The 24642-nt window shown below is 57.8% G+C and overlaps 2 protein-coding genes across 13 annotated transcripts in view; both read right to left on the bottom strand.

The window, feature by feature from the left end:
• Positions 1 to 5537: 5537 nt before the first annotated feature.
• On the bottom strand, positions 5538 to 13715 carry RCC1 (regulator of chromosome condensation 1). 3 transcript variants are annotated; one of them, XM_084300447.1, is made up of 14 exons: positions 13690 to 13715; positions 13365 to 13410; positions 12915 to 12952; positions 12106 to 12168; positions 11110 to 11176; positions 9846 to 9930; positions 9541 to 9728; positions 9043 to 9222; positions 8850 to 8946; positions 8177 to 8299; positions 7790 to 7945; positions 7335 to 7454; positions 6757 to 6909; positions 5538 to 6164 (listed from the first exon to the last, which is right to left on the bottom strand). In XM_084300447.1, the coding sequence occupies exons 6-14, from the start codon at positions 9916 to 9918 to the stop codon at positions 5989 to 5991; spliced, it is 1266 nt and encodes a 421-aa protein (XP_084156573.1). In that variant the 5' UTR covers positions 9919 to 9930; positions 11110 to 11176; positions 12106 to 12168; positions 12915 to 12952; positions 13365 to 13410; positions 13690 to 13715; the 3' UTR covers positions 5538 to 5988. The 3 variants fall into 3 exon arrangements, with proteins under 3 accessions (XP_084156573.1, XP_084156575.1, XP_084156574.1); XM_084300449.1 differs by having other exon boundaries at positions 11110 to 11171; XM_084300448.1 differs by having other exon boundaries at positions 13365 to 13708.
• A 1186-nt stretch (positions 13716 to 14901) lies between these two features.
• Positions 14902 to 24642, bottom strand: part of PHACTR4 (phosphatase and actin regulator 4) — a 61067-nt gene continuing 51326 nt past the window's right edge. For all 10 annotated transcript variants that reach the window (XM_084300677.1, XM_084300678.1, XM_084300682.1 and 7 more), the window contains 8 exons: positions 21547 to 22126; positions 20697 to 20920; positions 20109 to 20259; positions 19506 to 19561; positions 18589 to 18650; positions 17714 to 17851; positions 16957 to 17033; positions 14902 to 16370 (listed from right to left, as the gene is read on the bottom strand). In XM_084300677.1, the coding sequence (XP_084156803.1) occupies positions 16355 to 16370; positions 16957 to 17033; positions 17714 to 17851; positions 18589 to 18650; positions 19506 to 19561; positions 20109 to 20259; positions 20697 to 20920; positions 21547 to 22126 (1304 nt within the window). In that variant the 3' untranslated portion in view covers positions 14902 to 16354. The remainder of the gene's footprint in view (positions 16371 to 16956; positions 17034 to 17713; positions 17852 to 18588; positions 18651 to 19505; positions 19562 to 20108; positions 20260 to 20696; positions 20921 to 21546; positions 22127 to 24642) is intronic.

Here is a 24642-nt window from a genome sequence, read left to right as displayed (position 1 = left end):
GTAAGTGCACAGAACCGAAGCGGCTCCGCGCCCCCCAGCCCCATCCCCTCTGCCCCAGCCGCAGGGCAGGGATGGTGCCGGGTCCCCTGCCCGGACCTCGACCTGCTTGAGCCACCGCCCCCAGTCCTTGTGATTTGCTGGCATTGCTGTATAGGATCCGTGCTTTCTAAATAATAAAAAAGAGAGAGACGAGAGGTTCCAGCTCTCCTTTGATTTTCGGATGCTGAAAATGAGCAGGGATGCGTTTTGGGGGGTTTGGTGGTTGGGGAGGGGCTGTGCTCCCCATGGTACCCTTGTGGGGAGGAAAACCAGCACCTGGGGGGCAGAGCGGGGTGCTCACCCCAATTCTTTCATCTCCAGTGGTGGAAGGCAAGCGTAAATGAGACAACACTCGAGGGGGCTCATACAGCAGCTCACCCGGGCTGCCAAGCTCAAACAAAGCAGGATTTTTCTTTTCAGGGAGCGCAGGGCCAATGCCCCAATCCCAAAGGAAAAGTCCCATACAGAGTGAGCAGCAGCCTCCGTCCTGCTACAAACCGAGGCATCGCTGCAGTTCCACCTTCAAGGTCTGACAACCTCTCCCATGCTGGGTGAACGCAGCCCTGCTCCGCACCAAACCAGCGGCGCTCGAGGCAGCTCCGCCGCAGGTCATCAAGATACAGTTTGAGTTTAATAGCCCAGCCGCTCAAAGCCTGGCCCAAATGACATTTGTAATTTAAATGCAAATGAGGATTTAGTGCAGATGCAACGGAAAGGGGCGTTGGAGCCTGTAACTCTCCTGCCGCTTAATGAGACTTCGGGTTTTAGGGTGATTATCGCTCCTGGCACGGCACCTTGGGAAGTGCTGCGACGGGGCTGGAGCACAGCATCCCTGGGACCTTAGCCAGGGAAAGGGAAAGTTGTGAAGGTCAAAATGCTGATGTGAGGAACCAGGGGGCAGGCAGGAGGGGGAACCTGGTTCCCTTCATCCAGGACCCTCAGAAAATGAGCCCCAGCACCGGCTCCAGCAATTTCACAGCCCCGGGAACAAGGCGGTGCCAACCATGCTGCCATGCAGCCCCTGCTCACACGCACCTCACAGAGAGTTTCAGGGAACACATTTGCAATCCTAGAAGACATTCGCTGCTGCAGCGAACATTCCTCTTTTTTAATCACTCCACGAAATAATGAACCCTAATGTAACGCGCTTGATTCTTACACGTGTGATTAATTACGCAGCCGCCAGTTTCTTTGTCTGCACCACGGGTCTAGACTGACTTCATAATTGCATTATTATGCATAAGGAAATGACTAAGTCTGCCTGTCGTGGCGAGGACACGGAGATATCTTCCACCACCCTTTCCGCAGAGCAGCCTGGGATGTGCTGAGGCTCTCAGGCCTGAAGAGATGCTTCTTGACTTGTGATTTATCATTTAAAAAGCAAAAAACAACCCGCCGTGAATAATTACCAGGGCTTTTTTTTTTTTTATATTTCCCTCCCCTCCTCTCAGTTACGTACCCTGCTCCACTCGTGCCTTCACTCCAAAGCTAAAAAGCAGCTGAGCCCTGCACTGGCAGCACAGACCCAGCGCACTCCAGTGCCCAGCCCTGTTATACTGGGATGTACTGGGATTTGCTGCCCACGCTCCTGCTCAGCGCTGCCCTTACCAGTGGGACCAGGTGGGGCAGATGCCCAGCCCTCTAGTTCGGCTGCAGACTCCTCATTAAGGTCTGACGATGTTGCACAAGGCAGTTTAATTAGCCAGCTCCCAGAGCCCAGGGAGAAAAGGCTCCCATTGTGAGCGCTGTTTGATGGGAGGATTTGGCAACGTAGGTGTCGGGTGGGGGTCATAATTAGGGTTAGGGCTTGGAGAGAGAAAGCGCAGAGCCCCAGTGTGCGTGGGGCTGTGCAAAAGCTGCCAAAGGCCACTCAGGTCTCCCAGAAGGACGCCAGCAGGAAACTTTGCACTAATTAAAGCTCATTTCCTCTTCAAGGCAGGAAAAGGAGGACAAGAAATCAACTCAGCAGCCCCCAGACCGCCTTGCAGGCAGACGCGGCTCCCTCTCGGGGGTCCCTGGGGAGCACTGCACAGGTAGCTGCTCTGCATCCGAGCAAGCCACCAGAACAACAGCGGCACAACAAGCGCTCAGCGCGCACAACGAGCCCAGGGAGCCTCGCAGCGCTCATCCTCCGCAGATGCTGGAAGCCCCAAACCCACATCACGATCGTATTTTTCCCGTACGCCAAGCACTTCTTGCACACTCCGAACCACGGCGCATGAGGATGGGGAGCACGGGACCTGTGCAAGACGGTGGTGGTAAGGATCAGGCAGGGGGAGCTGGGGGCTGGGGGGCTCGGTGGCCCCCACACATCGCAGGGCAGCTGGGCACGGCCGCTGGGTGCTGTCCCCGAGGCCCCGCTCCTACTGTCACCCCCCCCGTGCTGCAAAGGCTCTGCCCCCGCTGTGGCATCTGACCTGGGAGCGTTTTGCTGGGGATGTTGAGTTGCTCTGGTGCGTGGTGAAGGCAGCACCGGGCTCCTTTTGGCCCCAGCTCCTGAAGCGTGAGCCATGGGGAAGGTGACAAAAGCCACCCCCCAGCAGCACACCGAGTCCTGCACCCCACAGCTGCTGAGGGCCCAAATTCCTCCTCCTCATCCCCAAAACGCCCCCGTCCCCCCTCCATGGACCTGCCAGCGCAGAGCCACGTTAATGAGACGTTTCCCTTTCCCCGGTTGTTTTCCTTCCCACCCCCGTCCCCAGGGGCTTCATCCTGCCCCAAATTTGGAGCAACTTCCCCTTGAAGCGTCACTCCGGCTCCCAAGACAACGCGAGCTGATTCATCGAGGCTGATAATTTTAATCTCCACTGTTTGTGCGATTGTTCTCCCCAGCCACGTTCCCCCCTCTTTCTTGGAAAGCCAACGAGCTCTGCAGAGCTCCAGCGGGCTCCTCACCCACGAGGGGATGGTTTCTGCTCCCACAGGTGGGGCGGGTGGGTGCTGGGGTTTTGTTCCCAACCAACTGCAGCAGCTCCCAGCTGGGGATGAGGCTGGGGGGCAGGTGTGGGATGGTGCCATGCTGCAAAAACTGGCCCAAAATGGGAGCAGGGGCTCAGCAACAGGCTGAGCTCAAGCCCTTACCTTTTGTTCTTCCTAAAGATGCTTTCCACGGAGTTTTGAACGAGCCATCACCTTTACAGAGGCCCTACCCTCTTCAGGAGGCGCTCACACCCCCCAAAAATTGCCCCAAACCCCTCAAACCCCAGACACCTCACCCCCAGCCCCCAAACCCAGCCCCCAAAGCCATTTAATCCCAAACCAGCCCCAACCCCGTCAGGGCTGGAGATGCAGCGGAGCGAGCAGCCGCTCCCACAGCCCCCGCGGCCGAGGCAGCTTGTCAGCATCACCCCGTCCACGCGCCGCCAGAGGATCCCCACGTCTCGCAGGATTAAGGCTCCCCGCACTCATTAGCTCTAAATAGGTCGGAGCGAGGCGCGTGCAGACGCACAGCGCACCGGAGCTGCCCAAATTCAGAGCCCTGCGTCACGGCGCCGCTGGTGGGCGCAGGAAAAGGGCTGCAAAGGGAAGGGGGGGGGGAGCTGGTTTGTTTTCCCTGGAAGGGGTGTAAAAATAGCCACGCTGGTTTTGGAGTAACAGGCATTAATGTGGAGCTTGTCCCCAGGAATCAGGCCCCGGAGCGATTTCCCTATGGGGTGTGGAGGGGTTGGAGCGGGGGCGAGGGTCCCGGGGAGCAGCATCAGGTTGTGGTGGGCACGTGCCCAAGGCTCGGCCGACATGGATGGTGAATTACAGGGAATGGGCAATAAAAGATGCTCCCCGGGTCCACATCCCAACGTCACCCTTACCTGGAAAATAAAGGAGCTGTTTGTGAGCCCAGCATCGCAGCCACCAAGCACAGCTCTTTAGTGGGATGGCTTTTCTTTTTTTTCCTTTTTTTTCCTTTCTTTGTTTTTCCTTATTTTTTTTTCCTTCTGCTCAGTTCCCCTCTCCAGCTGCATGCCCAAATCATCCCCAAATGCATCTCAAAGCGAGCCTAAAACACGCAGGAGCAGCAGAGCTGGGGCTGCCCGGAGCCCAGCTCCTCGTTACCCAACCAACCACGTGCCCAAACCCAAATCCCCGGCTGGGGGCTCATTAAGGAACCTGCTCCCAAACTGGTTAACGAGGAACAGACACCAGAGGCTCCAGGATGCAGTCACAGTGCCTCGACACTGTCTGCAGTGTAAATGTGCTCCCACCAGTGAGCCCGAGCTCCCCGGTGGTGTTGGGGGCAGGATGGGGCTGGCCCCCACCCCACAGCCGTCCCCTGCTGCGATGGGGCGAGCGGGACCCCCAGGACCCTTCCCCTCCTCACCCTGCTTCCCTGCGCCCTGCCGTCCCCAGCGCCTCCTCCTGCTGCCATCCTGCGGCCGCGTCCCCAAACTGCACCCGGGCACAGGCACCGGTGCAGGCAGCACCCAAGGGTGTCCCCGCACCCATGGAAAGCGCCCTGGCCACCCGCACCCAGCCCTGGCCACGCGCAGACCCCAAACCTCAGCCCCTCGGCACCGAGCGCTGTGCCCGAGGAGGTGCTGCCCACCCCCACACCGAGGGGAAAGCCCAGGGTTTATCAAAACTCAGTTTATTCCAAACATTAAAAGATTACTTTTTTTTTTTTCTCCTCTCTTCCTCAATCAACCAAAATACTTTACATTTGCTTTAAAAAAATTCGACCTAAGCCATTGTACAACGCCCAGTCCCACCCCCCTGCCCCGCACACACACCCACCGCCTCCCCCTCTCGCTCTAACACCTAAAATCTCTCCTCGGAGCCCCCCCCTCAGTCCAGGTACCTGGAAGGCAGCACGGAAAGAAAAACCGGGGCAGGCCGGGCACAGGGAGCGAGACCAGCTGGAGCAAGAACCGGAGACAACGGGGAGAGTCCCGCAGTCTGCAGGGATTAGGTGCATAGCTGGGTTTGGTTTCTGTCTTCTCAGCGAGGCCTTAACAGCAAAGGAAGCTCCTTCCTCGCCAGGTGGAGGAGAAAATTAAAGAGAAAATTAGAAAAACTGAGTCCCCTCCATGGCATCGGCTTTGCTGGGCTTCCCAAGGTGACGGGAGCAAAGAGCAAGAGTGGAAGAGATTGTAGAAAAGAGATGGAGGGAGGGAGGTTGGAAATGTTTGATCCTGCTCCTGGCCTCGCTTCTGGGGGGATTTTGGCTCAGACTCAGAAGTGGAGGTGGTTGGGAGCAGCCCACCTTCTCCAGCAGCAGGAGTCCCACTCGCAGCACCTGCTCCTCGTGTCCCGGGCAGCACCCAGCTGCCGTCCCCCTCCCCAGGCTGCAACACCCAGCGTGGGGCACAGGAATCTGACCCTCAGCACCTCTGCGCCACTGCAAGAAGTGTGTGTGAGAGGGAAACAAAAGGAGAGCTCCCTCCTGCACAGGAATGTTTCTGCTGGGCTGAGACATCACCCTAACAAGCCCAGGGGGCTTTGGTGGGTGGCAGCAGACAGATCTGTAACGGGAGAGATCTGGGCACAGAGGTAAAAGATGTTGAGGTGAAGGGGGTGGGGGGAGCACCTGGGGACGTCGGAGCAAGGGAACCTCAGGAAGCCGGCTGCCCAAACCTTCTGTGCAGTGAAGCACAAGGCACTCAGCTTTGCTGGGCCAGGAAAAATTAATAATAAAAAAAAAGGTGGAAAACCCATCTAGTCACTGCACTGAGAGCAGGTTAGGACCGAGCTGAACTGGAGGAGCTGGCAGAGCACCTGGTACCATGGGAAGACAGACACTTGCAGACAGAAAACACGAGCATCCCTGCAGACCCCTGCTCCAGCCACGCACACACCGCCAGGACACCTCGGGGCCCGGCTCCAGGAGCCCTCCTGCCTTCCCTGACGTGGTCTGCGAGAGAGCAGAGCTGGGAACCAGCCTCCCAAAAAGGGGCCAAGGGCAGAAGGTGGGTGTGTGCGCGGGCCCCGCGACCCCGCTGTGCTGCAGCCGCTTCATCAACTCTGCTCCTTGTCCTTGACCAGCAAGACAGTGTGTTGGCCTCCGCTGGACACGGCCAGGACCACGCGGTTCTCCAGCTGCTTGCCCGTCATCTGCACGGGGCTCCAGACGTCGTCCTCCTCCCCGGTGCCCAGCTGGTAGTTGGTGCCCATGCCCCAGGCAAATGCTCGTCCTGAAACAGAGGCGAGATGAGTTTGGGGTCTGGGCAAAGCTCTGAAATCCCCAAGCAAGGGGAAATCGAAGGTGCCAGAGAAGCAGGCAGGGGTTAGAAGCAGAGAAGGGAGGTATTTTGAGGTATTTTGGCCTCCCTCAAAGCAGTTTTTCATCACGCAGCCTGCTTCTAAGCCAGGTTTTCCCCCCCCATCCATCAACACGCCGCCTGTTCGTGCAGGCAAATCCTTCCCACAGCTGTGGGCTGCACGTGCTCCAGCCAAGCCAGCGCAATGCCGGAGCACAAAGAGCTCTCGCAGCAGCCGAGTTCACAGCTTGGAGAAGGGACCAGCAGCTCAGCCACCCCCTCCCAGGTCAACACTCTTCCCCAAACCCTGCTGCCAAGTGCCCACAAAAATATTTGAGCAGCTGCTGCTCGGCTCCCGCGGGCTGGGTGCTTGGCAGGGGCTGCGAGCGCTGGGACCTGGCCCAAATCCTGCCCCAGCAGCCTGTGATGAAGCCCCGGGGGGGGGTTGAGGTGTTTGGGCAGCCCCCCAGGAGGGGCAGAGGAGGGGTGGGCAGCGCTCCGTGGGCAGGGGGTGCCTGCCACTCACCGTCACTGCTGACAGCGTAGCCGACCGACGCGCCGCACGCCACGGAGGAGATGCTGGGGAGGTCGGGGATGACGGTGGGTGTGCTCTTCTCTTCTGCCCCTTCCCCGAGGCCTAAGCGGCCGTACTCGGCCCGGCCCAGGCTGTAGGCTTTACCTGGAGCAGGAGAGATGTGCAGGAGGTGACTCCAAGCGGAGGGAAGCCTGCTGCAGGAGGCCTTTTCCTCCCCCAGAGCTGATCCCAGAGGAGCTGGGAGCACCGCTCCTCCCTGCCCGGTCCCGCAGCACACCCCAGATCCCAACTTGGGGCCCCCCAGCTGCACAGTGGGGTACAGGACCCTACGTGGGTTTCTCTTATCACCCCTGTTCTTTGCCTCAAATCCATGCCACTTTTCCAACTGGATTGTGCTTCTGGAAGAGCCCAACAGCCCCTTCATGGCTCACACAGACACCACAGCCACGCTGCCCTGGTGTCAGGGACTCAGAGGGACTCAGCATTTCCCCCGCACCCCAACACCTCCCCACGGGAGCCCTGCAGTGCTCGGCACAGCTCCCATACCCCCCAACCCCACTGGGGCTCACCCTCCGAGTCCACGCAGACGGTGTGGTGCTGCCCGCCGGAGAAACCGAGCCAGGACTTGGTGGAGTTCTTGAAGGACGTCAGGTTCTGCGGGGAGAAGCAGGGCTCGGTGCCCTGGGTGCCTGCGGGGCAGGACGCACAAACCCCGGCACGTCAGGAACAGGGGCACGGACAGCCCAGGCCAGGCACCGGCACTGAGCCGTCCCCCTGGGGCTCACCCCACTCACAGCCCAGTTCCCCCAGTCCCAGCACTGAAGGTTTGAGCATTTCTGCTCAAATCCATGGGCTGAGGGCTGGGAATTAAACCCAGAGCTATGCAGGGTGATCCCCCCACCCATTTCCAGCTCCAGTTTGTCCTAAACTGAGTGCTGGGAGTGCACGGTGGGTTCAAGGAGCTCTGGATCCCCACCAAAGCCACCAAGAAGGCAGCAGATCTGGAGGGACCAAGCAAACTCACCCAGCTGGTGGTAGTTGGAGAGGCCGAACCCGTAGATGTGCCCTTCCTGCGTGACAGCAAAGGTGAAGTAAGCCCCACAGAAGGCGTCCTGGAAGCGCATCTTGCCTTTGTTGCCTCTGCCTCTGACAGGGACGCGCTGCGGGACCAGCAGGCGCTCTGGGGACGAGAAATGAGGTGTGGGATGAGAACTAATGCTCTGCACCCTTTTCATCTCTCCTTTGATCACCCAACTCAAGCAACTGATTTACAAACAAGCCCCTGAGCTGCTGGGGAAGGGCCGGGGTGGTTGGGTGAGTCTCTGTTCCTCAGCAAAGCTCAGTGTTGGAGCCCAAGCATGCAGCCCGCTCCCCGCAGCCACGAGTGTCCCCGAGCCCCAGAGCCACTCACGCAGCCCCTTCCGCCCTCCTCGGTTGGCGAAGAGCTCCGGCACTCTCCCCAGCTGGCCCTGCTCGCCGCAGCCGCACGTGAACAGGTCGCCGTCCATCGTCAGCATCACCAAGTGGTCGTTCCCTGCGGGGAGACGCGGGAGGTGAGCGAGCAGCAGCCGCTGTCCAGATCCCCAGGGACCCCAGCAAGACCCAGGGGTCACAGCAAAACCCCGGCTGTCCAATCTTTCTAGAATTCAATGGGGTTTGCTGATCCCATTTTTCCATTTGAAACTGCACAGAACTTTCACTGGGATGGTTTAGAGACACCCCCAACCTCAGCTGGGCCACGGATGAATTCCCTGGCTGCTCTGCCAGGGAAAATCCAGAGAGGGTGAGTGCCCCAACCGCACGGGGTGACAGTCAGGGCACTAACCATAAAGCATTTCAGACCAACTGTAAGCTAACTGTACGGCTAAACTGTAAAACACGTTAATATTTGACCCAACCTGATTGAAAAACACCTCTGGGGCTGGCAGAGACACGAGGTCTGCTCACTCAGGAGCCAGAGGGGAGCAAGCAGACCCTTGTACCCAGGAAAAAGGGCACGGACCCTCTGGACCCTCACCCGCCAGCCAAGGCTCAAACAGCCTCATCCAGCAGCCTGACCCACACACGCCCAGGACCTGGCTCACCTGAGACAATTTTAATGACAGGTGAGCTGAGCTGGAGGAGCACAGGGACAGAGCTCGTCTTCATAGGCTCCAGCAGGCCGATCACCCCGTTGTTATCCTGCGGGAGGAGACACACACACACCCAAATGAGTCACTGAAGCAGCCCAGCAACCCCCCGCAGGGCTTCCAATGCTTTCCTAAGAAATCGACGTACCCGGAACGAGCCCCAGACAAAAACCCTGCCGTCATCCGTCAGCGCTGCTGTGTGGCTGTCCCCCGCCGAGACCTGCACCACCTTCTCCTGCAGCTCCACCAGCCCCGGGGTGGTCTCAGAGCCTTCTGCCGAGGTGTCGCGCCCGAGGGCGCCTTCGTCGTTGCAGCCAAAGGTGTAGATCTGCAGGGTGACCCGGTCAGGAAGGGATGCAGAATTTAACAGGACGTGCGTGAAGCCAGGGGACGCAGCCCCACCAGCCCGACTCGTCCCTCTGCACCCCAAAATCTTTGAGGTCGGTGGCACAGACACCATCCAGGAGCTGCAGCAGGGGAGCCCTGCAAGGTGCCACCCCGCAGCATCACGGGGACAGAGCAGGGTCTGATCCTAACGCCACTCCAGGACACGAGGACGTCCCCGAGCTGTTGTGGGGGCACAGCTCAGCCTCCCCCCGGTGTCCCCACGCTGCCCCTTCCCTACCACCCCGAATGCTGCTCTCACCTTGCCCGTCTCGCTGAGGCACACAGTGTGCATCCCTCCTGCCTCCGCCTGCACGATCAGCTCCGGCAGCTGCACCAGGGCCGGCTTCTTCCTCTCCATCACGCCCTCGCCCAGCCCCAGCTGCCCGACGTCCCCCTGCCCCAGCGACAGCACCAGGCCGGGCTGCGTGCGGTGGGACGGGTGGCTGACTGCGGGGGAGGGCAGAAAGGAGCCATGGGGCGTGTTGTGGGGGGGGGACACCCCTCCAGCACAGCCCCGCAGGGAATTTAGGGGCCTCCCGGGGGAGTTTTGGGGGGTTTTCGTACCTTTAAGCTTTTTCTTGGCAGGAGACTCGTCCTGTGGCACGGGGCTTTTCTTTGCGCCGCGTTTTCCCGGCATGGTGGCTGAGACCTGAACAGACAAAGGCGCTGTTGGGGGGTCACCCAGCCGGGATTTTTCCCCCCGGGGCACCCCTGCGATCGCTGCAGCCTCCATCCCCTGTGGGGTTGAGGGTGAGGATTTGGGCACCGACCCCCCCCGGTTTGTACCCTCCCCATTTTTTGTTTTCCTTGCACATTTCCTCCCCCACGTGCCCCGAGCGCGCTCTGCCCTCCCCACCAAACCCCTCCGCGGCCACCCCAGGGAGAAACCAGGGACTGGGAGCACCCCCTGTGCCCCCCCGTGTCCCCCCCCAGCCCCTTCCCCACTAATCCCCGTTTGAATCTCCCGCCCGCCCCCTGTCCGTCCCTCCGTCCTTCCCCACCACCCCTCTCCGCTTCCTCCCCGGCCTTCCCCAGCCCAACACCGAGCCGGGGGGGGGCCCCAAACTGCGCCCCACCGGGAAGAGCAGCGACCCCCGGCCCCCCCCCTCGGTGCCCATCCCCTTTCCCTTTCCCACCCCCCTCCCCGGTGCCCCCCCGGTGCCCCCAGCCCCGTGGCCGCGCTCCCACCTCCGCCGCCGCCGCCGCGCTCCCGGCCCCGAGCATGCGCGGGGAAGGCCCCGGGGGGGGGACACCGGGGACATGGGGGGGGCACCGGCGCCCTCTGGTGGTGGCTGCTGGGGGGGGGGCCGGGTATGGACGTGGGGGAGCCCCGGGGCGGCTGCACCCCCCCCAACGAGGGGCTGGGGCGGTGCGGGAGGGACCTGGAGCACCCCCCCCACGTGGAGTGATTTTGTTTTTTTTTGAGGGGGGGGCCCCACAGCAAGGGGTTTGCCCCCCCCCCCCGGCAATGAACGCCACTGGGGGGCTCCCCACAAGCCCCTCCAGCTCCGTTCTTTGCCCCATGAGCGATCAGGAACACGGCCAGGGGCCCAGCAGCCCCCCCCCTCAAATAAAAAAAGCCGCTGGCCCCAGCCCCCAGAGCAATTTTCAGCCCCGTTTTAGCCAATTCTTTCCCCAAAGCGTGCACCACAACTCGCTCAGCCTCCCCAGCTCAGCGTTCCCCCCCAAGTCTCACTTTCACTTTTCCTCCATTTAATTTGCTGCCCAGCCCCCGACACCCCCTCGCTTTCTCCTCCCCACTTTTAATACGTTTCCGAGCCCCCCCCCCGCAGCCCCTGCCCTGGGGCCAGCACTAGCAGCTACTTACAGGCAGGGTTAAAGCTCCCGAGGTGTTCACAGGTCCACCAGGAATTAAAGCAGCTCTAAGTCCTTCACTTAACAGAGGGGAGAAACACCTGAGTATGTTTAACTTTAACCAAATCCTAATCTAACCCTAAAGCCAGAGGTACAGCCCCCAGACCCCCACCCCCAGACTCCTGAGGGCTCTGAAGTTACTGAACTTTCATTATCGGGGTCTGCACCAGTACACCCAGTGCTGGTCACATTGAGCCTCCCAGTCCCAGGAGCAGAGGGCAGGCTGCACCCACCCAAGGGGGTGGAACCCAACCCCACAGCAACACGGAATTGGGAATGTTTCCTTGGGGTTTTCTGAGCTCCATTCAGAGAGCAAACCAAGGGCTAGCAGTCATACCAGAGAGAACAGCCACACAACACCATTTCAAAGATCTTTATTTGTCAGGCACAGCATCACAGGTCCCAGAACACAGAAACCCCAAACTTCCCAGATGGACACTGCCCACCAGCTGTACACCACCTCCACACCATGCTCCGGCTCTCACCCCCTTCCCCAGCACCAGGCAGCCTCCCCCACAGCCACAACAGCTCCCAGTGCCTCACTTCTCTTCTTGGGCTCCTTTTCAGGTGCAGGACAGGAGGTGGTGCTCAGCCACGTGCTCCCCCTCACTGGTGTAGATGAGGCATGGCAACCCACCAGAGCCCCCAGCTCTTCACACATGTTCCTCAGGGTGCAGCTCGCCCACAGGGGTTCAGCCCCTGCTTTCCTTCACGTGCCACCTCACACAGCAGCCACACAACCCCCCATGGCCTCTGGGTGATCTGGAGGTCACTGCAGGCCCCCAGCACGAAGCACATGGTCTGAGGTCACCACATGTAGGCACTTTCTCCCATTTCCAGCCTGCTCTGAACCCTGCAGAGGCTCGGACTGTACCCCCCCCGCAGGGACCAAACCCCTGCCACCACCTCTGCTCAGCATTTGGGCTGGAGCTGTGCTTGGGGCACTCACCTCACCCTCACTGGGTACGCAGGCTGCTGTTGGTGGCACTCACTCACAAGCCTTTATCACTGTCTGCAACAACAAGAAAAAAAATCAAGAAAACTTATTACTTGTGTCCCACGTGGATTTTCCTACTTATAACCTGGCAGGAAGCACAATCCATTTTGCTAGCCCATCACAGACACAACCAGGGACAGTACAGCCACATGCCCCCAGCCCTCGTTAAGCAAACCACGTGCCTTCCATTTCCCTTCTCCCCAGTGCTTCAGCACCCACATTACTGACACGTCCTTCCCAGGGGTAAAAAACACAAGAAGTCTGCTTTGGGAGTGATTAACATGGGAGTCTGATGAGTGCACACGGATTGTTCTTGTTCAGATGAGGCTGAGATGACAAAATGGCTGAGCCAGGTCAGGTTTCACAAGGGCAAGGATCTAAGCCAGGGCCTCCATGACTTTGCAGTTTACAGAGCAGTAAGGCCTCAGAAGCCAATTAAGCCCCATCATTCACCTTTACTTCATCAGTTTTTCCCCCCATCTTTCTAATATTTAGGAGCAGGCCTCTTATCAGTCCAACAAAAGCTCAGGATCTAAGGAACTCACAAACTAAACTTTTGGTGTTAAACATCTATATTGTATATATAACTGTATGTATAAGCATCCATTAACATCCGTTAAACACTATTGGCATTTCATTACTTCAAACCCCTGATCCATTTCAACTTACATAAGCCAGTTAAAAACAAGTACTTAAAGCTTTTTTAAAGGGGAAGCTATCAAGATGACAAGGTAACTACACATTTGTGCAGAATCACTCACCTTCCAAAGCAGTGCTCCAGAAACATCGAACTTTTCAACTGAAACAACAAAGAAAAGGCGTTAAATAATTGCTGAAACTGTCCAAACTGCACCCCCCTGTCTCCCCATGCCCCCGACTAAAGCCCCCCTGTGTAATTTGTTTCCTGCATGGTTTATCTCCTCTGTAACGGCCCGAGGGCTCAGAGAAGCAGTAGGAATATGCAGGCTGCAGACTCGAGGCCCGGCTTGTTCTCCAACGTCGTGGAAGGGGACTGTACGTCACAGGCCCGAGGGCCTACGCTCCCGTGCGCCACACGGACAGAGCCATGAGAGAGCTACTTCTCCGGATGTCCACGTTGGGATCTGCCCCCCCACACCCTCATACCCACCACCAGCCCTCCCACACCCCCTTAATCCCCCCCGACCTTCCCACACCCCCTTATAGCCCCCCGGACCCAGGCAGACACTCACTGGTGGAGCAAGCTGGGCGACACCGGCCCGAGCATCAGGAACGAACCTGTGGGAAGGGAGAGAAGGCGGTGAGAGGCGGCGCTGCCCAGCCCATCCCCACCCCCCTCGGGGTATCCCCCTCCCCTCAGGCCGCTCGGCGCAGGTAGGCCGCGGTGGGCCCGGGGCTGGCTGCGAGCAGCGCCGCCCTCCGCAGCCCTCATGAAGGTCACCGGCTCCATACGGCACAGCAAGGAGAATAGGAAAAAGACAAGAAATGAGAAAAAAATAGTAAGAAAAAAAAGAGAGAGAGAGGGGTGAAGATAAGACCGCGCCGCGCTCCGCTCACCTTCTGCAGCCGTCGCCCACCGCCGTGGAAAGAGAACGAGGGGCTGCGCGCGGCGGTATTTATAGAGCGGCCGGGGGGGGGGGCTTGGGCGCGCATGCGCGGAGGGCAAGAGGGAGGGCCGAGCGGCTCGTGTGCAAAAGGAGTTTTGGCGGGAAAGGGGCCGGGCGCAGCGGGAGGGGGAGCATGCGCAGTGGGAAGGCGGGAAGGGGCTGAGGGGGTTTGGGGTCATGGACCCCCCCCCCACACACACACTGCCCCTGTCCCCAGGCACCACGTCCAACCTCTCCCTGAACACCCCCAGGGACGGGGACTCCACCACCTCCCTGGGCAACCCATCCCAACGCCTGAGCGCTCTTGCTGAGGAGAAATCACTTCATTTAGTGTGCACGCCCAAACTGGAATGAGATAAAAAAGAACCAGACGGCCCCAGCATGCACAAGGCCTGGGTTCATGCAGCAAACACTGTGAGGGAGACCACTGACAATCACCAGATTCACCCCCAAAAAAACACCAGTGGGAACAATTGTGCACGTGTCAGGGACATTTACATATTTTAATGAGTTATGGGAAAACGTATGAATGTGTTGGTTATTTCCCGGAAACCTGCTGGATGTGCATGGTTTGATTGTATGTAACCGCTGTAGCCTAGATAACTGGGTGCACACACTGGGTGGGATGATCCCATGTGTCTGGTGCCACAATTAAAGAACGCCTGCTTCCTAAAACCCAAAGTGAGCCTCTGAGAGTTTATTTGACTGACTTTTAAGGCAAAAGTTCAGCCCCGAGCAGAGCAGGCTGAGGGGAGGCCTCATGGCGGCCTGCAGCTCCCTCACAGGGAGCGGAGGGGCAGGCGCTGAGCTCTGCTCCCTGGGGACAGCGACAGGACCCAGGGGATGGCATGGAGCTGGGACAGGGCAGGGTCAGGCTGGGGGTGAGGGAAAGGGTCTGCACCCAGAGGTGGTTGGGCACCGGGACAGGCTGCCCAGGGATGTGGGCACAGCACCAAGCCTGCCGGAGCTCAAGAAGTGTTTGGACACTGCTGTCAGACATCGGGTCTGGTTTTGGGGTGGTGCTGTGTGGAGCCAGGAGTTGGACCCAGTGATCCCTGTGGGTCCCCTCCACCTCACGATGTCCCCTGCTTCTGGGGAGCAGAGACCTGTGAACCCTCAACCCCCTCCAACAGGAGCCATTAAAACACAACCAGAGCAGCAGTTTAAAAAAAAAATCCTAAAATACTTTTATTCAATAATTAAAATCTGTTGATGAGGAGACAGATATACAACGCAATGATTTAGTCTACAGCCGTACTGTACACGGGGAAGCTGTGAGGGACGCGCACCCCCTGAGGGCGAAGGCAGCGCAGCGAGGCCCGGCCTGCCACAGGGCTCCCGAAACAGCCCGAGCACCACGCCGGCACGTCTGCGATGGAGGCGAGCCCCCCTCTTCATTCCCACACCCCATGGGCCTGTGATAGTCCCTTCGTGGCTAGTGGCACCTCACACGTGGGTTAGTTCTGTGCATGAGACAGCAGGGCGCCCACACCAGGTTTCGAACCCAAAGTTTCGGAAGAACCAACATGAGATTCTCAGAAGAGCAAGAGTAATCTATTTTAAGGTCACTTTTTTTAAGCCTCTTCTCCTCCCCGCACCTTCCACCCACACAGTGAAATTATCAAGTTTCCAGTAGGTTTTGCTGTAAAAATGAGAAAAGGCAAGTTTCACCCTGATTTGGGAAAGTAAAAAAAAAAAAACATCTGAGAGGAAGCGACGATAAAAAGAATTTACTACTACCACAGCTTCCCCAAATTAAAAAGTTTTAAAAAGGCAACAGTCGTTTCCTGGTTCTGTGATTTGTTAAACGAGCCCAGATATTCTCAAGACAAGATCCATTAACATCACCGCAGGTGTGAGAGAGCAGGGAGGGAATGCTTTATACATTTGTGTTTTGTTTTTTGCCTTTTTTTTTTCCTGTTTTTAAGTTCTTTTGTTTTGATTTTTTTTTACAAAAAAAAAAAAAGATGCAGCATATGTTAATATCTATACAATTCCCTTCCAGGACAACAAACCGTTGGTCAGTAGTGATTCAGGACATTAAAGATATGACAGACGCGAGCAAATCCAAAAAATTACGAGTCACGTGTCAGTTGTCTGCCAGCTCAGCATCTGCACAGGGTTCTCTGTACACAGCTAATATACACACGTGCTTCCTCGCACATCCACTCTCCATTCCTCAGCTCTCCGACACCAGAGCTGCCAAAGTTTTTCCCTCCTCTAGGTAAAGAGAGAGGAAATGAGGGGTTTGCACCCAAAAGGAGTATGTACAGCTGAGAACCGGGCCCGTCACGACAGAAAGGGAGCTGGGGAAGGAACTGCTCGCTCACACGTGCGTGGACTCCTGGCAGGGATGCTGGCGCCGAGGAGAGGCGTATTGCTGAGCTGCGCGAGGTATAGTGTTCAGTTCCAGCCCGATGGCACTCGAGACGTGTTTGTTCCAGTGAAATGCTACATTCAGACAGGATTCCCCCTTCCCTGGCCGAAAGCCCTTTTCTGGATATGTTTTGAAGGCAAATCTTGGAAGAGTCGAGGTTCTACCCTTGCTGTATTGCCCAGGAGAGGGACGCAGAGAACTTCCAGTCCTCTTGGGTCTCTTGCTCCTTCTTGGAAGATTATGGTCGATGGTACCTAAAAGCCAAGTGAAAAAAAAAACAACACCAAAGTGTCATCCTTGGAACTTGGGTTCAACGGTTACTGAAGCATTACAGATTGTGAGAAAGAATAAACTGAATCATTTCTGAATTCTCAGCCCTCACTGAAGCTGCTGACAGTTTCACCCCTGCCTTCGAAAGCTTTGTGCTCTGCAGACGCTCAGCCACACAGCTTGGGGGCAGGAGGAAGAATCACTTGCACAGGTTCCTGCATGGGTCACCTCAGAGCTAACGAGCAATGTGCTTTGTGGCTGTGGCTTCTGCCGCATGCCTCTAGCCCCAGGAAAGCTCAGTCCAGCTGCAGCCTCACACAGGTTTCAGAAGCACACCAAACCAGCCGCTGGCCACTTTGAGTTTCCAGGATCCCCCCAGTTTAGGGAAGAGCACCTCTTTGTGTCAGGTACTCCTCCTGCCACCCGAGAACACCAAGGTGGAAAGGGATGTTAAATGTGCAGCTGCCACACGGGTCATTTTTCCTGAGGATTTAATGCTCTGCCTCCCAGCAGCACCCCTGCAGCACAGCTCCCCCAACGGCACAGACGACGCGAGCGCTGTGGTCTCACCGCGTGAACTGTTTGCTCTCCTCGTGGACTTCCATTTCACAGCTCTTAAACTCGTTTAGCTCCTTCCGGATGGCAGCCTGCGGGAAAAGGGAGAGGTCTTCATCTGCTGCTGGGGCACACGACCCTCTGTCCCCCCTTTTAAGTGAGCTCAGACACGGCAAGAAGGTGCCGTGGCTCCAACGCTCCTGCTCAGGACAGATCTCCATCACCTTTCAGTGGCGAAGCGAAGAATAAGAGCAGTTTTTAAACATAAGCCTCAGTCCCTCAGCTCCTTTTGGTAGAGGAAGGAGCTCAGATTGCAGCAGCCACCCAAACTTTCACAGATCCTTCGCACCAGGCAGAATTTAATCTGCCCCACCTCCTCCACACCGGGCAGTCCCCACAAGTGGCCAGGGAAGATGAGAACAGGCGTCTTCCCCGCCAGCTTGCCTAAACCTGCCTCAGCCTTTGAAAAACTGCACTCCCCCAAGCAGCACCCTGTGCCTTGAACCTTTGATACCACCCAGAAGCCCAGACAGGTCTCACTGCAGCACAGGCAGTGCCCCTGTGGGCTCCCTGTCACCGTGGAGGGGGCAGGAACAGGGCTGGGTACAGCACACGTGGGTGATGGTGCGCTGGTGGTGCTTGGTGGGGTGGCAGAGGGAAAGATGCAGAGGTTAAAAAGAGAAAAAAGAGCAAATCTTGGCTCTCGGCCTTTTGCTGGGGACACCCTGACCGAGCTCCCTGCCCTGCTTGGGAACAGGACGCTCCCTGGTACCTTGTCAGCCGGAGTGAGCTTCGTCCACGGCTTATCTGCTCGCCGGTCGTAGTCTTGAGCATCTGTCACTTCCACATACTCGTTAAACCTCAGGATCTTCCTGGCCTGCAGCTCTGCCACCGTAGGCCTTTGGCTAAGCTGAATGCAAGAACAGAAAGTTAGTGTGTGCCTTGTCCCCAGAGACCAAAACAGAGACCAGTTCCCTTGCTGGGACACCGGGGTCCTGCTCACAATGCAGCCTGCAGGGGACCAGGCAAATCCTCTTAAAATTTACCTCTAATGGGTCTTGTTTGGCTCACGAAGCCACAAGGGCAGAGCTGAGGCCACACTCCCAGGAAGACACAACGAGGGGCTTGGGAACAGCCACTGCAGGGTGGCCCCACACAACACCCCTGAACCAAGCCCATTTTATGTTTCAGCTACAGCAGAACTCATGTCTCATATCTGCAGGCCCTTGGAAGATACTCCCCAGCCACGTGTAACAGCGAGTAACTTGGGCATCACAGCTACAAGCAGCTCTGCTCAGCTTCTCGCGAGCTGTTGCTTGTGAAACGCGTTTTGGGGAGCCTGGTGCAAATGCTGTGGCCACTGAAGCGCTGCTGGAACAGGCCAGCACGGGCAAAACTGTTGTGCCAGGTGCCAAACAGAGCTCACCTCGCTTGTTACACCTCAGAGCCCTCAGCACCAAAACTGGCCCTGGTGCCAGGGGCTGGCCGTGGCTGACAGACCGCATCCCGCAGTCCGAGGGCACCGGGGACAGTTACACAACAGCCCCGTGACTGCACCCGCAGCAAGGCGCCTGCGACGTGCTCAGAGCCACCACCGGCCCCGACAGCTCTGCCAGATGGCAGTGGCAGCACGACGGCCAGCAGTACCTTTCTGGTGAGCCTGCGTTTGATCTCTCGCTTCTCGGCTTGACGGTCGGCTTCATTTTTCGCTGCCAAGGGAAAAAAAAAAAAAAAACAACGATTTTTTCCCAGTAAGCATCACAGGTTTTGAAAAGCACCTTCTGGACCCGAACAGAGAAGAATGTCGAGCTTTATCAGCCTGACTACGTTTCTGCACTTCCTACAGGCAGAGGGAGCAGCCCAGCTCCATACCCTTACTCACCGAGCACTCCTCCGAGTGCCGGTGGTACCGTGGGCCATAATGGCACGGCTGAGTCATTCTCTCCAGCTGCATGTATGTTAAAGATTAATGGCCATGCTGTCAAAACACAGCCAAGCCTCTTTGCAGATCGCTCTTCCCCAAAGCTATTATACTAATAGTTTAAAGAGAACAGCAGTGCAGATAAATATTTTAAATGGAAACTTCCTGAACTGACATCTCCCTTTCCCCAAAGATGTTTAAAAGTGCTGCAGAACAAGGTATGGCCAAGAGAAACGAGCTGCTGCCTAATGGATGGTACAGGGCAACGCTGCAATGTCTGGGCCACAAATAAAGGTCCAGCCCAAACAGAAACCTGTAACAGTCCTTGCTGTGTAACTTCAGAGCAGAGTCTTAACCAGTTCACCTATTTCTCCCTGAGGTTTCAGGCAGGGGACAGGTAGTGCTGCCACAATGTGATGCTTTGAACTCTATTGCTTGGTGCCACTGCTGAAGGCCTGATTTTATCCAGGTCCCGATGGTAACAAAGTACTGGGAAAAGTCAGATCTGCTTTCCTACAGTGATGTAACCGCAGCATCTCCATCTGTACATTTCAGGCAGACTCCACGTATCCACGTACTAAAACGTGAGATGGGAAACACGGCAGCTTGTATTACTTAGGACCACCGGAGGAGCGTTACTCACGTTGAAGTATGTTCCTCTGCTCCAGTTCTTCTGCTGTCGGTCTCTGACTCAGTCGCCTAAAGGAAAGCAGAACACACGAGGCGGCTGTCATCTGGTCATCCATCAGCAGGGGATGAAGAACACCACTGCTTTTGTGGTCTGAGTGCTCCCAAACCTCCTCAGAGCTGCTCAGTCACCACTGGAGATCACTGCTGCCCTGTCTGGGGCTCTCCTCCCCTCCGCTCAAGCAAGCAGCTCAGCCCCAGGCCCAGGTTAGGGAAGTGCTGTGCCCCCCAAGAGCTCAGAGAAACTTTTCAGGGCAGATGAGCAGAGGCTGGAACATCAGCAGCCCCAGCTTCACCCAGCACTGATGCATCAGCACTGCCTGCATCTGTCCTCATCTTTACAGGCCATCTGTATTTTATGCTTCTGTACCCCTTGAGATTTTCCCCTCCCAAGCCATTTAACACCTGGAACCAGGGGCCTGTTAGGAGATACCACTCAATGCCAGGAGAGAATTCCAGCCTTCACAGCAGAGGCTGCTTTGACAAGACACCAGCTTTGTCCAGTCCCCCCCCAGGCCGTACCAACAGTTCGCACGTAACCCTCCTCTGCTTGTGGTACCTGGTCAGTGTCGACCCGATCTGGTTCCGAATTTCATTCCACTCCTCCTTGCTCTTCCGAGGGAAGACAAACTTCTCTTCCTGCACCGTGGCCGTGTTCCCCAGCTTCATGGCTAGCGTGTCTTTCCTCTTCACTTTGTTAGCCAGCGTGCCTGCGGGGAGAGCGATGGGATGTGACTGAGGGCTGCAGAACCTGAGCACAGCCCCAACAGTTGTGCTCTCCCCGGGGTTTGCTTTCCCAGCTCAGGACCACAGCTCCCAGTTGTGCCAGAACTGGTCACCACAGCAGCCGCCAGCATCCCTGTGCCATGCCAGCAGCTCGGCTGATGCCACCCCACCTGAAGGGGTGAGACAGCACAGGCTATTGCATTAACCATCTGCAGCTGGAGGGAGAGCATCTCACCAGCTGAACGCACAGGTTTGGCTGCTGCAGGCTTTGAAAAGGCAAGGGAGAGGACGTGGTAGGGCATGAAACCAAGAGCCAGCTGCTTGCAAGCACTGCGTGAGCCAGCTCTTTGATACAGCTCACGGCACAGCCGGGACCGAGCTCAGCAGGGGCAAGGAGGGAGCTGCAATGTCACAGCCTTACTGTTATGGCTTTCATCTTCTTCCTCATCCTCGTCGTCTTTGTACAGGATGGGCCCCTCCGAGTCAGAATCGCTCATCCCTTCGTCTCCCTCCTGCTCCTCGGGCAGCACCTGGGGCACCAGCTTGGGGATGATCGTTACGGACGGCACATCTCCGATATACACACGGGGGCCCGGAGCCTGCTCTTCCTCCTGGTCTTCCTCTTCCTCTTCCTCATCGTCTGGACTAACAAGAAGCTCACAATGACATCTCAACACATCCCACGGGGCCGGGAAATCCCCTGTTGGCTGCGCTCAGCCCATGGAAGGCAGGTCTGGGGGAGCGCCGTAACCAGAGACAGAAGAGCCCCGTGACCCTGCTCCGTCCCCCAAAAATCCTCTCCCCACAGCACAGGGAGCTCTCGGGGGCAATGCCTGAGACAGGCTCACTGCAGAAACAAGTGAGCCTCTCGCTACCCTGCTCTGGGACTTTCAGGTTCAGCTCTGGTACACACGAGACAGCCCCTTTCCCGCTTCCCTTTGCAAAAGGCAAGGTTAAGCAGGCCACGACTGGATGAAACCCAGAACCTCGCTCTGCCTTCGTGCAATTAAAGCCAGGCCGGATTGCTGGCACCAGCCTGCATTTGTACTCCAGAACACATTTCCCTGGGAGCGATAAATTTGCAGAACTGGGGTTAACTTCACAGGGAAGATGCAGCGGGGCCCCTAAGGGGCTGAAAGATTCAGCCAAGGGGCAAAATGGGTTTCTGGAGTGTTGCAAAGAAACCGGGGCTGCTTTCTTTGAGGGGCGAGAAGCAGGGGCACAACTCCAGCGCGTCGGGGAAGCACTGGAGGTGCCGGGGAGGTACTCACACTTTCAGCATCTCAATGGTGACCGGCAGGGACCTCGTCCTGCCCAGCGTGCCGCCGTCCTCCCCGAAGGCGTCGTTCTCAAAGAGCAGCGAGTGGGCTCGGTGCGAGCCGTCGGCAGGCGGCGTGACGGGCAGGGGGCTGGCCAGCGCCTGCTGGATCCGAATGTGCAGCGGGACCTGGGGCAGGCGAGGCAGCGCGTGGGGCTCGCCGAAGCCTTGCTCCGCCGTCCTCTTCGCCGCCTCGGGGGGCCTGAAGTCCTCGGGAGGAGCTGGGGGCTCTTTGGGCAGGTCCAGGGAGCGGGGAGGGTCCAGGACGGGGGTGGAGGTGGGCAAGGGCACGCGGGGAGGCTCCGGTGGCACGTGCGTGGGCAGCGGCGGCGATGGCGAGGGCGGTGGGTACGCGGGGGCCATGTGCATGGGGATCAGCACGGGGCGGCTTGCCGTCAGCGTCCTGTCGCTCGGGGGCTTGGAAGCCGGAGCTGCCTCTGTCGTGGTGCTAGGCAGGAGGCCTCTCTTCGGTGGGAGAGGAGGGGAAGGCTTGGACAAGGCCGTTCCGCTGTTCATCGCTTGAGAAAGTTCCGCTGGAAAGCAAAGGAGCACAAAAGTTAACGGGGTGTCAGCCGGGTGCCCTTCGCCAGCGTGGAGTAAGAGCAAAGGACTCAGAACCTCGGCCCCAACCGTCTCCACTGCTCTTCTGCTACGAGGGGCCAGCAATCAGCAGCTTGCGAGCCTCCAGAGCGCCCTTCCCGCAGCAAAGGTGAGGGCTGGGAGAGCCGCCAGGCACACGCGGGCCCCTCGGATGGCAGCAGATGGAGCTCCCCCAGAGCCAGCACGCGGCCAAGGAGCGCAGGGATGGATGGAGGGCACCTCGTGGCTGTGTTTCCAGCATCCCTTTGCAAAGGAATCTGAGACACGCAGGGCACCCCAGACTCCGGTTGTGTTGATGGTTCCCTTGCATGTTAAAGAAATAGAATTTCTGTGATTCTGTGATTTATTTGGAGGCAAAAGGCAGCAGAGCTGCAGGCAGCAGCGTGCCTTCCCCTTCCCCATCCCCTTCATCTGCCAGCCCAGCCCAAGGACACCTTGCTGCTGGCAGCTCCTGCCTGAGGACGAGCGTTTGCCCTGCTCCAAAAAAACCCACTAAAGCTTCCAAAACTATGTAAGAGCCTTGAATCGTCATCGGATTTGTCTGGGGGATGGAGGAGACGGGAAGAAACTGGAATCACATCATATCAAGGAAAACAGCTGCAGGAGGTTCCTAGAACACCCTTGAGGTCCTAGGGAAGAAGTTGCACCCATGAAGACCGCTCTGCTCTTGCCGTAGGAGCCTGCAGCCTTCAGCATCGATATTCTGGTGACCCGTGGGGCTTGGAAAGGTTTCTCCCAGCTGCTGGAAGCGGAGCAGAGGAGGGTCACAGAGCCCGGCCCCACCAGGGAGCTGGAGGAGTCGCGCACCACAAGAGGGTGCTGCGGGCAGGGAGCGCCCCGCCGAGATAAGGCCGCATAACTGGAGAGAGGTGGGCACATTGCTGGGATGTTTAGCATTTTTAGACTTTCCCCTCGTAGATTAAGAGCCAGATTGTGGAAAACACCGAGTGCCCTCAGCTCCCATCAGCGCCAGCCCGGAGGGGTTGCAGTGTCCCCTCCGCCGTGCTCGGAGCCTGGCGGGACCAGGCTCGGGTCACCTCTGGGTAGAGACAGACGGATTTTGAGAGGGACCGAGAAGTTGGCAGGAGAAAGAGGAGACAGAATAGGGCCAGAAACCACTTAAAGCATCCTCCTGAGCCAGTAAGATAAGGAGAGAAGCCAGCGAGTGCCACCATGGCCAGATCCACTGCTCCAGCCCCAGGTCTCAGCTGCTGCTCCTGAACCCCCCAGCACCACGCACCGGGGCTGCGCAGAGCTCCCAGCCGTCCGGAGGGCACCCCGTGCCCTGCTTTCTTTTTCAAGCTGATTAAAATCCCAGTCCCCAAGGGCCAGCGTTGCCTTAGCCTTGTTTGCAGCTGCTGCCTCAGAGCACAGTGCGGCTTCAGGAGGGACCAAACGGGCGGTCTGCACCCCGACAGCTCTCCCTGCCCGGGTTACAGCAGCACGACTGAAACACATCTGGAGTCAGAGCGTGCACCAGAGACCTCCCGAAGCCAGTGCCACTGCTGCTGCTTGTCCACAGCAGCAAAACGAGGCTTGTGCCTCAATGGCACCCACACCTCTGTCGTGCCTCTGCTCTCTCCTCCAGGAGACGAGGGGCTGGCTGCTCTCCTCCCTTCCCCTCCGCACCCCTGCAGCTGCACCCAGCCCTGGATTTTGGGGAGGCTGGGTCCGGGCAGACGATGGCCAGCCTGCTGTCTCCAGCCCCAGTTTTTGTTCCACAAGTACCTCCTGCAATTAGTGCTGGGGCGTTTCAAATACCCTCTGCGACGTGTGCAAGCAGCTTAAAGAAAACAAGAAAGCATTTCATCGGGTGCTCAGGCACGGTCGGACTAATCGAGCTGGTCTGGCATACGGGAGTGTTTAATACCACATCGAGGTCACTTGCACAACCTGCTAGGGCAAGGAGAAGCCCCAAACCGAGCAGGGGGATGCAGTCTGCACGGAAAGCAGTGGCCCACGCTGGTTCAGATGGTAACTTGCACACAATCTCAGCTCCTGCCGCTGCCTCCCAAACCACGCCTGCGGAACGGCTCCGCTTTGAGATCCCCACACCTCTGCTGGCCCACTGCAGAGCTCAGCAGGTGACCGGAGAAACACGACCAGGCTGGTGACTGGAGATGGCTCTTTTTCCCCAGCAGCGCCTCGAAAAGTCCTGACCAGGGCAGGACCTCAGCTTTAAGAAACTCCTCCCAGCTCCTCTGCTTAGAAACAGAGCTCAGACGCTTCTTTCTTTCCCTAAGTGTGAAGATTCAGCTCCAAGCACGTAGGAAACATGCCCGTCCGACACAGCGGGTGACTCGGGGCAGAGCACTCCAGGAATTGCTCTCAGCACACGGATGCCCTGGCTACACGCTGGCAGATCTTTTAAGCCCAAACTGAGCTGTTTTCAGCAAAAACTACCAAACATTTGTGATGCAATATCCTCTAAATCATACCAAAGCGCAGT

This window comes from Netta rufina (genome assembly GCF_964035555.1).
Source record: "Netta rufina genome assembly, chromosome: 23".
NCBI lineage: Eukaryota > Metazoa > Chordata > Aves > Anseriformes > Anatidae > Netta > Netta rufina.
The sequence above is the reverse complement of the archived record's forward strand: the minus strand, read 5'-3'. Positions and strand labels throughout refer to the sequence as shown.